We start from the raw sequence: 16,037 nt of genomic DNA, 5'->3' as shown, positions 1-16,037 counted from the left end.
CCTTGCGGCCCTTGGCCGCGCGCCCCGTGACGGAACGCCGCGCGAGGGCGGGGCCCTTGCCGCCGCTTCCTGGGCCGGGCCGGCGGGGCTGGTCCAGGGCGGCGGGGATGAGTGCCGCCAGGCCGGGCCGCGTACCGCGGCGGGGGCCCACTTGCCTCTGGGTGACGCTGGCGCTGGCCTGGGGCGCGGGGGCCGCGCTGGCCGCGGAGGGGCCGGTGGCGGCGCCGGTGGCGGCGCCGGGCGGGCCGCCGGCGGAGCGGGAGGCCGGGCTGGCGGACGCCGAGGAGCCGTGCGGGGCGGAGGGGTGGGCGCAGGATGCCGTCCCGCCGGGCGCGGCCTTCGTCGCCGCCGCGTCGTACCGCGGCCCCGGCAACAACGACACGCGGAGCAACAAGGCGCTGCCCATCCTGCTGTGGTGGAGCGGGAGCCTCTTCCCCCACTTCCCCGGCGACACGGAGCGGATCGACTGCCCGCGCGGCTCCTGCCTCGTCACCCGCAGCCGGCGGGTGGCCCGGCACCGCCGCACCAAGGCCCTCATCTTCTACGGCACCGACTTCAGGGCCTACGAGGCGCCGCTGCCGCGCCTGTCCCACCAGACCTGGGCGCTCTTCCACGAGGAGTCCCCCATGAACAACTACCTGCTCTCCCACCCGCCCGGCATCCAGCTCTTCAACTACACGGCCACTTTCCGCCGGGAGTCCGACTATCCCCTCACGCTGCAGTGGCTGCCCGGCGTGGGGTACCTGCGGGGCCCGGCAGTGCCCCTGGCCGAGAAGGAGGCGTGGCGGCGGAAGGGCTATGCCCCGGTGCTGTACATGCAGTCCCACTGCGATGTCCCCTCGGACAGGGACCGCTACGTGCGGGAGCTCATGAAATACATCCAGGTAGGTGGGGTGCACAGGGAAGCTGTGGCATGGTGTTGCTGTAGGAGCTGAGCCCGCCTGGGTGCCACCCTCCACCTCCTGTTTTTAACGGGGTTTGTTTGTCCTTGTTTTTAGCCAAGACGCGAATCGTTACGGGATGCATGCTGACTACAAGCTGGACAGAAAAACTAGTTGTATTCCTTCCCAAAGCGTGGTCTAGACTACACCGCATGCCAGTAGGTAGGCCTGATGCTAGCTGTTAGTTGTGGAGTTGGCCAGACTTGGGAACAGTCACAAGTTGGGCTAAGCCTGAGTAAGCTTAGTCTTGTGTACCAAGTGCTAGAAGTTGCTGAAACCTCTGGACCTTTAAGTTAGTGTACAGGAAGGCTGTCCATTTACAAGCCTTGCTCCTATTTGAAAGTGTAGGCGTGCAATAAAAAGGTTGCTGTGTTTCGAGAATCTGCTCCTTATCTGCATTGTGGTAGGACCATGTTATTTCTGTGGTGGTTTGTACTGCTGTGGCACAGCTGATGGAGAGTAGCTTCATAAGCTGAAATAACATAGTTTGTTTCAAGCAGAAAAGAAGTTTAGTGCTTTTTTTTCTTAAAAACTCTGAAAGATAGTAGATGAGAAAAAAAAGCATGTGTTTTTAGTCTTTATCTGAAACATCTTTCTTCTAGTCATTTCTGTTGTTTCTATTGGTAGTGATTCATTTATTGTGCAAGTTCATCATGTACTCAGTAGTGAAGCAAAACCAAAATAATTTAAAAAATACGACTGTGTATTGTCAAAGTACGAAGCAGATTCCAGATCAAGTGTATTGTCTTTCATTTTTAGACAGTATTCTTTTCGCTCCCTGCATCTATTTTTCTCAGTCTAACAAAAGGAAGATTTTTGCCAGCCTGCTGAGACTGGCAGGAACTGTGTGCAATAACTGTTTGGAAAGGTACTGGGTCTCTGTTAAGCAGAAAGATAACTTTTAAATTAACATAGAGTTGAATGCCCTTCCTTACCTCTCAGGTTCCGATTTATCTGCTACTAACATCTTCCTTTCTCCGCAATCCTCCCCACCCCCAATCTGTAGCATAGTTTATGCTGGTTTTGAAACTGAGCACTTGGTTTCCTCTAAAGCTGTTAGAACTGGGACTCTAGGAATTGTCACAAGGGAACAAACTTGGAGTGAAAGTGAAGCTAAACTAAAGTAGCTAGGAACTGATCAAAGTTAGGAATTTTATGAGAACTACAAGCTCTGAAAACAAACTCCTGGCAAACAAATCACTTTGTAAAGGTGCCGTTTGTTATTTTAGGTTGACTCCTATGGGAAATGCCTGCATAACCGTGAGCTTCCTAGTGAGCGACTGAGAGACACTTCTACAGCCACTACAGAAGATTCTGAATTTATGACTTTTATCGCCAGGTACAAGTTTCATCTGGCCTTGGAGAATGCCATATGTGATGACTACATGACAGAGAAGCTGTGGCGTCCAATGCACTTGGGTGCTGTCCCAGTATACCGAGGCTCCCCAGCTGTGCGGGACTGGATGCCAAACAACCTCTCCATCATTCTTATAGATGACTTTGACAGCCCTCAAGAGCTGGCAAAGTATCTTGATTTCCTGGACAAGAATGGAGAGGAATATATGAAGTATCTAGAGTATAAAAACCTTGGTGGAATCAAAAACCAGTTCTTGCTAGAGAGCTTGGAGAGGCGGGAGTGGGGTGTGAATGACATGACTCTGCCCAATTACCTGAATGGCTTCGAGTGTTTCATCTGTGACAGGGAGAACACCCGGGTCAAAGAGGAGCAGGAACACAAGAAGTCTCATGGGAAAATTCCAGCTCCCAGACCTCGCATAGCTCAGTTCAAGCACATGGGATGTCCTATGCCAACCCCTGGGTTTGGAAGTGTTGAAGACCTCTCTGGAGGAGACAGGTAATGTACCAATACTATGCTTTTTGAAGGAAAAAAAGCTTCAAGTAATAGTAGCTGTAACTTTTAATAATGCTTTGTACTTAAAGGATCTCCTAATACGTTTCCAGTTACGCTTTATATTATGTCTTGTGAGTGGTATGGTATTCTGCTAATACTGTGTAACGCTGAGGCTGAAAAAGAGCCTTGGACAGTGGTATTGGTTAGTGGTTGAATGAGGAGCGTGAGACACCCATATTACTCTGTTAAAATGCTCTGTGACCTTGGGCAACATGGTTATCCTTTGACTGTCTTAGCCTCTTGTTTTGTTTATTTGGGGGAGGGATGTTTTTTGGGAGCACAGTGATGGTAAACCACTTGGTAGCCCTTGGGTGAAAGAAGCTCTATACCTCATTACAAAGTACTGCGTCAAGAATGGGGTTGCCACTGTTCTGTGCAGGCCTGGTTAACTCCTGTTGACTTAAGAGCAGATGTTAGGCTCACCCAGAATACTTCACAAGACTTTTTGTTGTTTTGTGTGACAGAATTCTGGCTTGTGTTGAAGGATGCCATCCCATTTATTTAAGAGAGGGACCACGCAGGACAGAGAATAGGTTGAGTAGTTTCTTGTCCCCTTTGCGCACAGGGATTGCTAGTGTTGCTGGAGTCTCCCAGGCCTATAGCCCAGTCTAGTCTCTAGTGCGAGCTGCCCTGAAGCCTGTCAGCAGGAAATGAACCACACCAACCCTGAGGCAACCATTTTTGACAGGCAGAAGAGAGTTTTGTTTGCATGGTCTACTTAGTATTTATACATGCGTTGGTACAAAACAAGTCAGTGCTTGAGTCCCAAACCTTGAGTTTTTCCATTGACAGTATTTGAAGTTGCAGTTGCTAGAAGGAAGGGTTCTTGCAGTTCATAAACCATGCGTGCACTTTTTTAGTGTGTATTGCTAGTGTAACATGTTTGGATCCACCAGGTTTGTAATTTTTCTGCAATAATTTATGTCTTTTTAGGCAATTACTCAAGTGCATGCAATTCACTTCCTATAAGCTATCAGACAGCCATCATAAAGATAAACCCTCAGCCATAGCAGATCTTGCCTATGTTCATAGCTATCTGTCACCAAAGATTTCAATGTTCTGATATCAGTCCCACTGAACTATTAAATTATTGACTTTTTAAAAATATGGGGAAGATCTCATGCACTGTCCAGAAGGAAGTTGTCAATATACTCTATCCCAGTTTCTATGAGTTTACAGCTCTGTTAATAATTTCCTAGACTAAGGAATTGAACGCTTAGGAGTGTTAAAATCTTAGAAGAAACAGTGTGTTGAAAATGCAGAATCCGTCATTTCAAGTCCGTTAACCCAGAACTAAGTTCTATGTGGATATGAAGCTCTCAAAAAGTTTTTATTACATTATCCATCCACAAAAAAGTATGAAAAATTTTGTAAGTCTGGGGAACTACTTTGTCCTATATTTGGATGCTTTCAAAAATGGCCAACTGAAATTAAAAAAAAGAAAATAAGCCTGAAGTCATCCAGGTTGTTTAGGAAAAGTCTATTTCACAAAACTTGTGATGTTTGTAATTAAAAAGCATTTTTCACAGTACAATTAATTCTCATATTGACTAATTGAATAGTTATGCCTGTAAGTAAAAGGGGTCCATAATCCTTTGTTTTCTGTTGGTTGATTGATTGATTGGAGCTTTTTTATAGTAATACCTTTTCTCAGTGTCGGTAGCAAAATGTGCTTTTCCCTTGTAGCATTCTACTCTGTGAGAGGATGCTCTATTTTTTCATAGATTTTCTTTTACTTGAGCAGCAGATGGCAATAGAGAAATACCTTTGAAAGCACAGCATGGGTGCCTAAGCCACTTACCTGCAAGCTGAGGTACTCCATCACGCTGTGCAGTGGTCATCAGCAAGGAGTTTTGAACATAATATAGTTAGTCCATAATCCAAGCTACAGCTGCATCCCACGGAAGTTTCCATGTCTCATTGAACGATAGTGTGTTATTCTCCCCATATTTATAGACATGAGATATGTCTGGAAAAATTGTACTGGCTTTTACATTGTCTGCTATTTACTTTAGAAAGATATGTGTCTATACCTTCTGAGGCATGATCAAGGGGATCTCCTGTGAAATACAGTGGTTTCTCTCTCGTAAGCATCTGAGCTTTTACCATTTTTATCTCCAAAATGGAACATGATTACTTAGAATTGTAGGTGGTGCGATAGTAACATAAAATTGCCATCAATGCATTAGCTAAACATGCTCATATTTTGTCAGAGTTTGACAGTAATATTATGTTACCTGTATGATCAATTTAGATGATATTCTACTGAGCCAGTCAATTGTGTATTTCGTTACTTTAGAAAACATTATTGTGGAAGAATGACACAGGCCTAGTGGGGTTACAAATGATAGAATATATGCAACATGCAAGGTCTGACTATAAACATACACTGTGACTTTGAGTTCTGGAGGCTTCTGGAACTCAGAGAACAACAAAGGCAATTGGAGTTTATATATATTTTAGAGCAAATACCCAATTACAATAAGGTTACCCTGCACATCTGCATGCTCTGTAACCCTTACTCCCAGATGTAATTTGTTTTTAGGGTTGATGAATGTGCTGAATTGACAGAACTGTTGCATCAGAATCTCTCTCTGTGTAGGTATATGTAGCCGGAGCACATTATTATACCTTCACCTTGCTGTCCTTTAGCTCTAAGTGTGGAGACGTGGTTCCTAAATCCTTATGCTTGCAGCCTCACTTGTATTGGGACTTCTGGGCTTCACACCCAAGTAAGCTTAAGAAGAAAGGCTGTAGAACAACCATTTGTATGTGTTAGGTTATGGGTCAGTCACTATAATATATTGAATTCTTGGCTGCTTTGTTCAGAAAATAGTGAGTTATAGTGCTACTGATGAGTAGAGTATCTGTTTAGTAAGAACCAGAATCTCCAATTATTCTTGGACTCCCACCTTTGTGGAGAGAAATGTTTGGTTTGTTTCATTGATAAAGATTCATTTTCCAAAAGTGGGCCGTTTGAGAGGATAACTATAAGACTAAGTGACAATACCTTTCCGGTTACCTAAAGTTTTCTTTCATCTGTGGTAGCATCAGAAAAGAGAAGCCAGTGTGCCTTTGATAAAGGAATATTTTGAAACCATCATGGTTTTGCTAGTTCCATTTTATGTCAATGTCACAGTTTATTTATGACAAGAGAAAAAACAGCTTAAAAGTCTACCAGATTTGCCACATGTACACTGTAAGGCGTCTCTTGCAATAGAATCCAATAATCAGCCAGGATTAAAGGTAGATCTGTATCTCATGATAATGACGTTTCAGGTGTATGTAGTTGGTAGTTTCAGGATATTTGTACAGTCCTGTTCATCCTGGGGTACCAATTTTTTCCAAGTTACAGAATCAGAGTGAAATTATTTTCTTAAAAACCAATAACAGCAATGTAAAAAGAAAAATACCAAAGTGTTTTTATTTAATGTATTTGACAAAAGTCTTCACTTGGATACTGGAGTTCCTTTCAGTATTGTTTCCGTAGAGTTCAGCTGGAAAACATTTTCTTTTTTCTGTTACCTACTGCCACTTAATCTTGTCTCTAGTACTTATGCAAGTATACTCATTTTCCTAACGTCTGCCCTTACTCAGTGCTGTAAAAAACAAGTAACTCATGTTAGCAGTCCTTGAACAAAGGTTAATGAATTTAGCTGGTAGGCAAAGTGGTCTCACACTATGTCCAAGTGCTGCATTTTACAAAGGAACCTTTTGGCAGACTTTTTTTTTTAATGTGGAAGTAAGCCTCTGTTTATGATCCCTCAAACTGTAATCTGTGTTAAAAGGTTTATTTTGAGGTCTCTGTTGGTGTACACTGCAGAAATGTCCCACCATAGATCACAGAATCATAGAATCGTTTAGGTTAACCATTAACCTAGCACTGCCAAGTCCACCACTAAACCATGTCCCTAAGCACACATCTTTTAAATACCTCCAGGGATGGTGACTCAACCACTTCCCTGGGCAGCCTGTTCCAAGGCTTGACAACCCTTTTGGTGAAGAAATTTTTCCTAATATCCACTCTAAACCTCCCCTGGTGCAACTTGAGGCCGTTTCCTCTCTTCCTATCACTTGTTACTTGGGAGAAGAGACCGACACCCACCTCGCTACAACCTCCTTTCAGGTAGTTGTAGAGAGCGATAAGGTCTCCCCTGAGCCTCCTTTTCTCCTGGCTAAACAGTCCCAGTTCCCTCAGCCACTCCTCATAAGACTTGTGCTTTGGACCCTTCACCAGCTTCGTTGCCCTTCTCTGGACACGCTCCAGCACCTCCATGTCCTTCTTGTAGTGAGGGGCCCAAAACTGAACACAGTATTCGAGGTGCAGCCTCACCAGTGCTGAGTACAGAGGCACGATCACCCCCCTGCTCCTGCTGGCCACACTATTTCTGATACAGGCCAGGATGCCATTGGCCTTCTTGGCCACCTGGGCACACTGCAGGCCCATGTTCAGCCGGCTGTCAACCAGCACCCCCAGGTCCTTTTCCTCTGGGCAGCTTTCCAGCCACTCTTCCCCAAGCCTGTAGCGTTGCCTGGGGTTGTTGTGGCCGAAGTGCAGGACTCGGCACTTGGCCTTGTTGAACCTCATACAGTTGGCCTCGGCCCATCGATCCAGCCTGTCCAGGTCCCTCTGCAGAGCCTTCCTACCCTCCAGCAGATCAGCACTCCCGCCCAACTTGGTGTTGTCTGCAAACTTACTGAGGGAGCACTCGATCCCCTTGTCTAGATCATTGATAAAGATATTGAACAGGACCGGCCCCAGTACTGAGCCCTGGGGAACACCGCTTGTGACCGGCCGCCAACTGGATTTAACTCCATTCACCACAACTCTTTGGGCTCGGCCGTCCAGACAGATTTTTCCCAGCGAAGGGTATACCCGTCCAGGCCACGAGCAGCCAGTTTCTCCAGGAGAATGCTGTGGGAAACAGTGTCAAAGGCTTTACTGAAGTCTAGGTAGACAACATCCACAGCCTCTCCCTCCTCCACTAAGTGGGTCACCTTGTCACAGAAGGAGATCAGGTTAGTCAAGCAGGACCTGCCTTTCATAAACCTGTGCTGACTGGGCCTGATCGCCTGGTTGTCCTGTATGTGTCGCATGATGGCACTCAAGATGATCTGCTCCATAACCTTCCCCAGCACTGAGGTCAGACTGATAGGCCTGTAGTTCCCCGGATCCTCCTTCCGGCCCTTCTTGTAGACGGGCGTCACATTTGCTAACTTCCAGTCAATTGGGACCTCCCTGGTTCGCCAGGACTGCTGATAAAGGATTGAAAGTGGCTTGGTGAGCACTTCCGCCAGCTCCCTCAGCACCCTTAGGTGGATCCCATCTGGCCTCATAGACTTGTGTAAGACCTCCTAAGTGGTGTAGGAGGTCACCAACAATTTCCCCTTGGATTATGGAGGCTTCATTCTGCTCCCTGTCTTCCAGCTCAGGGAGCTGGGTACCCAGAGAACAATTGGTCTTAGTATTAAAGACTGAGGCAAAGAAGGCATTAAATACCTCAGCCTTTTCCTCATCCTTTGCACTATGTTTCCCCCGGCATCCAATAAAGGATGGAGATTCTCCTTAGCGCTCCTTCTGTTGCTAATGTATTTATAGAAACATTTTTGTCTTTTATGGTGGTAGCCAGATTAAGTTCTAGTAGGGCTTTGGCCCTTCTACTTTTCTCCCTGCATAACCTCACGACATCCTTGTAGTCCTCCTGAGTTGCCTGCCCCTTCTTCCAAAGGTCATAAACTCTCCTTTTTTTCCTGAGTTCCAGCCAAAGCTTTCTGTTCAGCCAGGCCGGTCTTCTTCCGCGCTGGCTCATCTTTTGGCACATGGGGATGGCCTGCTCCTATGCCTTTAAGATTTCCTTCTGGAAGAATGTCCAGCCTTCCTGGACTCCTTTGCCCTTCAGGCCTGCCTCCCAAGGGACTCCGTCAACCAGTCTCCTAAACAGGCCCAAGTCTGCCCTCCAGAAGCCCAAGGTGGCAGTTCTGCTGACCCCCCTCCTTACTTCTCCAAGAGTCAAAAACTCATTTCGTCATCGCTATGCCCAAGACAGCCTCCAACCGTCACATCACTCACAAGTCCTTCTCTGTTCACAAACAACAGGTCCAGCGGCGTGCCTTCCCTAGTTGGCTCACTCAGCAGCTATGTCAAGAAGTTATCTTCCACACACTCCAAGAACCTCCTAGACTGTTTCCTCTCTGCTGTATTGTATTTCCAGCAGATATCTGGTGAGTTGAAGTCCCGCACAAGAACAAGGGCTTGTGATTGTGAGACTTCTCCCAGCTGCCTATAGAATATTTTGTCTGCCTCTTCATCCTGGTTGGGTTGTCTATTACAGACTCCCACCATGATATCTGCCTTCTTGGCCTTCCCCCTGATTCTTACCCACAAACACTCAACCCTATCGTCACCATCATTAAGCTCTAGACAATCAAAACACTCCCTTACAGGGCTACCCCACTGCTTCTCCTTCCTTGCCTATCCCTTCTGAAGAGTTTATAGCCATTGCAGCACTCCAGGTGTGTGAGTCATCCCACCGTGTTTCCGTGATGGCAACTATATCATAGTTTTCCTGCTGCACAATGGCTTCCAGCTCCTCCTGTTTGTTGCCCATGCTGCGTGCTTTGGTGTAGATGCACTTCAGTTGGGCTGTTGATCCCTCCACCTTTTGGGGGGTGAAGCCCTAATTCCTATGTGACCATTCTCAGGTGTTTCCTGATCAGATGATGATGACCACAGAAAACTAATTCCTGTGGCATACAAGTTGTAGGCTGCTCCACAAAGAAAGCGACTATGACATATTGTGCATTTCTTTTGGTCTTCCTGGAGTAGTGGTTGAGATCTGCTTCTGGGCAGCACAGCCATGCTTGCTTTAACATATAGTGAACTGAACACCGAAGGCACTGTACTTATTTCTGTGATTGGGAGGGAGAAGAAGCAAAAAGCTCTGTATATAAGTTAACAAGTGTTGGGTAACTCATATGGACAGATTAAAAAGAGCATCATGTTTGGTCCTTCTTTCCAAAATTTCTGATGGGCTTACGTGGCTGGGTAGCAGATATAATGGAGAAGAGATAAATAAATTATTGCCGTACCTTCATATAACACAAATGAGAGAAGTAGTCCACATGATCATGAGTGGGAAGGGAATTGCTGAAAGTTGCAGTGATGTGCTGTGAAAAGTTTGAGAATGTATGCATTGAAAAAGAGAAAGTGTATACTCGACCATGTAGTCTGGAGATAAAGAGTAGAGTCAGGGTTGAGGGATATAATGATTTTTTGTCTCTGCCATGTATAACCTGAGTTTGTAATGAGTAGCTGTCATTCTCTAATTGTTAAGTGGTTTATTTGGGAAAAAAAAAAAAAAAAAGATTCTTAGGCTAACTGTTATACGCATACTGGCCATGGAAGGCTACTCCCAAAATCATATAAGGACTCTGTGCTAGATTTTATTTTAATAGAAGTTTTATTCTCTACAGTTAATAATTTAGTCTCTTTGGTTAACACTGCAGTTGCATGCTGATACTTCTAGAATGTTGTAAAGCTAATGCTGAACTTATATTTTCAGTAGAAAATTTTCATAGCAAATTTCTTTAAATGACTTGGAGCACAATGGCACGGTAACAGCATACTTTGTCATGACCATCTCTGGGCCTGTTTTCCTCTTATGTGAAAGAAAAAAAATGGCTTCAATGCTATTACAGCTGCAGACTCATTTGTTTTTTTCATGGTTTATGGTGGTGTCTCTTTTTTTGTTTCAGTTGGAAAGAGATGTGGCTGCAGGATTATTGGCAAAGCCTTGATCAGGGTGAGGCCCTCACTGCTATGATTCATCGCAATGAGTCACATCAGGGAAGATTTTGGGACTATATGCATGAGATTTTTCTCAAGAGGACAAGGCAACACTGACCCATCTTTGTAAGAGCTTGATTTGAAAATTGCATTGAAAGTTGAGACTGCGAATTCTTACCTCGCTCCAAATGTTTGCCTTGAAATAGATGAAAAACTCTCACAGAGACTATTTTTTCTGGTGCATGAAGTAAGTAAGTTTCTGTTATGATTGGATTTCAGCAGCGGAGATCTCAGCAAACTGCTTTGATTTGAATTTCAGCTCTGTGGTGTGAAGCCACTCCTGAGTTGCAGGTGTCAACATGTGAGGCAGAAGAGGAATTTACTCTCCTTTTGCATTTGGTATAGTTTCCTTGTGGCTTACATGACTTCAGAGGAACACCTCTTCAGACTCTTGCTCAAACACCCTAAGTTATTTCAGGGATTTTTTTAATCTCCAAAATATTAATAATTTTTAATAGTATTTTATCAGTCACTTACTCTCCTCATTAAGGTGTACTTTTTGCTGCTATTAACAAATAGCTTTTCCAGCGAAGCAATTACAAAAGACAAATGTCTGAGGAAAGCAATTGTGCCTTACGAAATTGCAGCAATAAAGTCTCTTCTCTCCAAGTAAGCATGCCTCAAATACTCCTATTTTTCAGGGTAACTGAATAGCTATAGGTAGGTCACTTACTCTCTGCCTAATTTTCCTCTTTTGCTAACTTTCCAGGTGATATGTACGATGGGATGAGAGACTAAATTATTTAATTCACAACTTTCAACAAAGTATTTCACACCAGAAGTGTATTACCTGGTATTGTGCAGAACTAGAGTAAAATTAGTATGCTTTGGTTCTTTTAAGTTTCCATCAAAGCTGAAATCCCAGCTATAAACTTGACTTCTTGTTATCTCCTTAATACCAGCAATTCAGAGGCCTTTGATTTGTTCTTTTCGAGTATCTGCAGCTTTCTGCAAAGACAAATACATTTTAACGATGGTGCCTTTCCAGTGGTCTCTGCACTTTGGATACAAACCTTGCAGTCTTTCTGTGCTGAAGTGGATGATCAGAATCAGGTGCACTGAGATGGTTTTGTATCTCTACCAAATCTTATTACAGTAATGATCCTGGTCTGTGACTGGAGTTCCTAAAAGTGATGACATGTGGATAGATCTTCCTTGTTGTGTAGCATGTATCTCTTACAGATATAAATAAAGTCCACTGTTCCCTGCCACGTTGGGTACCTTTCTGAAATAATTGATCTTGCATTGGAGGGAGACTAATTCGCTTAGTGTCACGGGTTTAAAAGCACAGGTAAATATAGCCACACTGCAGTGATGTCTCTAATGGTATAATGGTATTTTATTTCTCCATTTCTCCTCCCTCTTCAGAAGTAACTACTAACTAAATAGCCAGAGTTTATCCATGCCTAAGACAGAATGTTGGTCATGAAGCTCTAGGGTCTATGGGGTAATTTCATTCTGTAAGGCAATTCATGCATTGCTATGGGAAGTCTGAAGCCTGTTAGTAAAAATTAGGAACAGGAGTGAATCTACATTTGGTCCCTAATTCAGTCACTATCTATTGCTTAGCTGTGGATGTATCACTTAATCTCTTTTTTTTCTCAAATTCCCATTCATAATGTTGTAGGTATGATATTATATGTATAATATTAGTATAGGTAATGATATGCATCTCAATGTTTGCCTCTCAGGTGATACAACAATATTGCAGTGTTAAAATCTGGGCACCTTGACAGAGGAGATTTCAGACCCGTAACTATCACTGGATTCTTGTAAATGTGGAAAATACATAAAATATACGCTGATCTCACCTGATTTTTTTAAGGAGAAAACTGCTTTTTTGTATCTCTTCTGTAATATCAGTAACAAATGGTTCTTCAGCTAAAATGCATTCATCAGTTTACATTCCTTTTTTTTTCAGTTAAAGTGGATTACTCAAATCAGATTAAGATTACAGATATGTGTATTCAGGATTGAAGTGGCCACAATGTGCTTGAGAAGTAAATTAAGATCAAACAAATTAAGGCTACTTTAGTTCTGAATATTAACTTCTACTGAACAGTTTAATGATATTTAAATAAATGTTTGAATTTGTGCCTTCAGTTACTTCAGATTCTCTTCATTTCATGTTTCTGTATAGAAAATCACTCCATCGTCTTTGACTGCATGGTTCTCTTAACTAGCTATATCTCAAAACCCTTTCTTATTCAAGCGTTTGGTGGGATAGTCAGGAAGGGAAATTCTCATCTTTTTGTACTAAACATAAAAAATAAGAATCAGGTACTAGCACATTCTGCTTTTGCTATTTTATCCTGTAGTTTAAGTAGATTTTCTAGAAGTGTGGGATTTATAACCAAGTCCAGGTATTTGTTATAATTTATCTGCTGTTGCCAAAATTAGACATGCTACATTTAATGTACTGTCCTTGCAGGAATAACAGGAGGAAGTACCAATATAAGCATGTGTATCATAGCACCTGCTTAGTTCTTGATTAGTGATGTCCTAAAGCCTCACTTTGCCTTCCTGCTCAGCAAAATGAGCTCGTTTGTCAACTAACAATAGAATTGAAGATATGGTGGTACAAACTTAAGAGTAGCTAGCAAACCAGATAAAAACTTATTCCTTGGGACCCATATTTATTCATTTGCTAGTTCACAACCATGTATTCCTTCACCACTATTTATTATCTGTACTCAGTATATCACAGTCACCAGTCAACAAGGTTTTTTGTTAGTCCTACAGGGGTTTTTTTGCTTGTTTTTTTTTTCTCTGTATGTATGTACTACAGAAGGCTGTTGCTTTGAGCTTCATGTCTGTTGCCAAGCATGAGTATTTCTGATTGCCATGTCCCTTATTAACACAGGTATGAAAGTAGCACAGATATGAAAGTAACTTTATCACAGATATTCTGTGGTTTTTGTCTGAGTTTTTCAAAGTACAATTTGTAGTTAAGAGTCATAAGCAGTTTCAATAGCTTTCTCTTCTGAGTTCTTAGTGTCTTCCTAGGTTTAACTATTCTTTACATTCTTACAGGTGGTGAACTTCTCAAAAGGTAATGAGTATCAGCTACCACTCTTTACAGCTTTGATGCTCACCCAAGCCTTGTGTTTCTTGTGCATCTGCAGAGTTTTTTCTGTCGTAATAGATCATACTATCTTCAGTATCTCCTGTATGTCACAATATGTCCATGATTTATAAACAGTGTGTCTATTGTCTATATTAATATTCTAAATGTGTTTCACTTATTATACATGGTGCGTAAGAATTAAGGCTGTAATATTTCTTCCAGGGCGTATTATGAGTAACTTGTATAGCTGCCAGGCAAGCTCCTCAGGGGCAGGAGAGGCGGGAATCCTCCCAGCTGGCTAAAGATTTGTGGTTGCAGTTCTGCTGACTGACCTTCACAACATCCACTTCTCTGCACAGCAAGGACTGCAAAATGTTGAATAAATGTGGTTCTACTACAAGGGCTTTGCTTTCATCTCTCTCCTGTTATTTGGAGGAGGCAGGATGAGAAGCTGGGTCTCATAACCTTGAAGAGTTTGAGATTAATTTACATAATAATGCATTTGAAGGGATTGCTATATAATGTCCAAAGACTACTGGCAGTCTTAACCAAAGTGAATTCAATTTACGATCCTAGTTGTCTTTCTACTAATGCAAGTATGTGAATGCAGACAAGAAGGAAGGTCACTGCAGCAACTATTAATATTTTGGAAAAAGATTTCTGATTTCTGTTCTTGACTGCCAACTGGATTTCTCACTTCACTGTTTTAAATCCAAACCAGCTAGATGGTGGCTGAATGTCATCACTCATGTTGTGATTACTGGAAGGCTTATATGATACTCAGACTGAACAGTATATACAACATCTTTCTTAATCAAGTTCTTACAGTGCAGGTGCCCATACTCATAAAAACACACAACTGAGACTAATAGGGAATTTTAGCAAAGATATTAAATATTGAGGATGATAAAGAGATAACCTCTGTAAACCCTTTGGTAGGCTTCTACTAACTAGGATGAGTCACTGCTTGTCATGCATTTTGCCTGTTTACGTGTGACCAGAGGGAGGATTTCAAAGCTGTCAGGATAGCTTTATTCACTAGCATTAATGTTCTAAAAATAGATATCTCCTCATTATTGCTCATATGAAATGCTAGTAGATTCTATTGATGCTGTGTGTCAGAATTGACTTGACAAGCTAGGATAAGTTTGTGCCCTCTGAGAGGTGAGACAGGAGAGACAAATGTCTTGACAGAAGGTTAAAAATCCAGCAGTCCAATTCATTGCATTGGACAAGCTGAAGTTCTCCTGCCAAAACTGTGATACTAGGTGCTGCCTAATTTTTCAGTAATAAGCTGGGTATTTTATATACTGAACTAGTAGTCTGTGTTTTCTGTCTTTTAGCAAGGACTGCAGTTTCTAGGAAGCAAATAATCTCACTGAAGAATATTGATTTGATACCTAACATTGATAATTTCTAGAACTGTGAAAAAGAATTGCCTTTTCTTATTTCTGTAGTAATTTTCACATTGAAGGATCTCTGGGTCCTCTGTGATGGTAAGTAGAATGAGAGCCAAGCAAAGGTGGATGTGTAAGTTTGGAGGGAAAGGAGAACGAGAGTCTTTCCCTGGAAATCTGCAAAGTGCAGCAGCTGGAGAATCACAGCAGAAATGCCCCTCTTGTACCTTGGCAGAGGGTAGTTTTAACTGGCGTGGAAGAACAAATAACTCCTAAAGGACTGGGATTGATAAATTGAATTGAAACACAGCCATCAGGGCATCACTGTTTAAACAGGCTTTGCTATGTTAGTCAAGCAGCCATCTGCCTCCCTTACCATCCTTGCATACCCGCTCTTCAGCTAATGTCCCAAGAGAGGCACTCCCTTAATGATTAGCTGTCATCCATTTGGTTGGATTTAATTAAGATTGTTGATGGATCTCCAGGCACCTTCTGAGAAGTTGTATTAATCGGAAACACAGGGTGGCAGGTTCCTTCATTCTGCCCAGAGACCTCTACTGACAGGTTGAAATTAATCAGAGAGAAAATCCTTTTAGTGATATGACCAGCTGAGCCAAAGCCAAAGGCTTTAACAAACTGTACTTCTCTTATGATTCAGTGTCTCAGAGCTGGCAGTGAGAGATGCATGGCCCTGCAGAGGAATTAGGAAGGGTGGAGAAGAATGGAACTGCAGGATTTGTTCCAGAGCTCTGACACGACTGGCATCTTAATTTGTATGCTGTTATATACATTCTTCCCTGCAGAAAAGACCCATCTAATGCTGAAGTGTCTCAGCTAGAGATGGTTCTGGGGATCTTGGAATGGATCAGAGCAG

The 16,037-nt window shown here is 43.1% G+C and overlaps 1 protein-coding gene across 4 annotated transcripts; it reads left to right on the top strand.

Moving 5' to 3' along the window:
* Positions 1-70: 70 nt before the first annotated feature.
* On the top strand, positions 71-14,166 carry POFUT4 (protein O-fucosyltransferase 4). 4 transcript variants are annotated; one of them, XM_075154456.1, is made up of 6 exons: positions 71-884; positions 2,171-2,796; positions 8,951-9,075; positions 10,609-10,886; positions 13,733-13,751; positions 13,989-14,166. In XM_075154456.1, the coding sequence occupies exons 1-4, from the start codon at positions 108-110 to the stop codon at positions 10,674-10,676; spliced, it is 1,596 nt and encodes a 531-aa protein (XP_075010557.1). In that variant the 5' UTR covers positions 71-107; the 3' UTR covers positions 10,677-10,886; positions 13,733-13,751; positions 13,989-14,166. The 4 variants fall into 4 exon arrangements, with proteins under 4 accessions (XP_075010557.1, XP_075010558.1, XP_075010556.1 ...); XM_075154457.1 differs by lacking the exon at positions 13,733-13,751; XM_075154455.1 differs by having other exon boundaries at positions 13,733-14,166.
* Positions 14,167-16,037: the final 1,871 nt, after the last annotated feature.

Source organism: Calonectris borealis, chromosome 7 (assembly GCF_964195595.1).
Source record: "Calonectris borealis chromosome 7, bCalBor7.hap1.2, whole genome shotgun sequence".
Taxonomy (NCBI): Eukaryota; Metazoa; Chordata; class Aves; order Procellariiformes; family Procellariidae; genus Calonectris; species Calonectris borealis.
The sequence above is the reverse complement of the archived record's forward strand: the minus strand, read 5'-3'. Positions and strand labels throughout refer to the sequence as shown.

Coding starts and splice junctions, on each gene's coding strand:
- POFUT4 (XM_075154457.1), top strand. CDS start 108: ATGAGTGCCGCCAGGCCGGGCCGCGTACCGCGGCGGGGGCCCACTTGC. Junction 2,797..8,950: donor GACCTCTCTGGAGGAGACAG/GTAATGTACCAA, acceptor CACAAACAACAG/GTCCAGCGGCGTGCCTTCCC. Junction 9,076..10,608: donor GTATTTCCAGCAGATATCTG/GTGAGTTGAAGT, acceptor TTTTTGTTTCAG/TTGGAAAGAGATGTGGCTGC.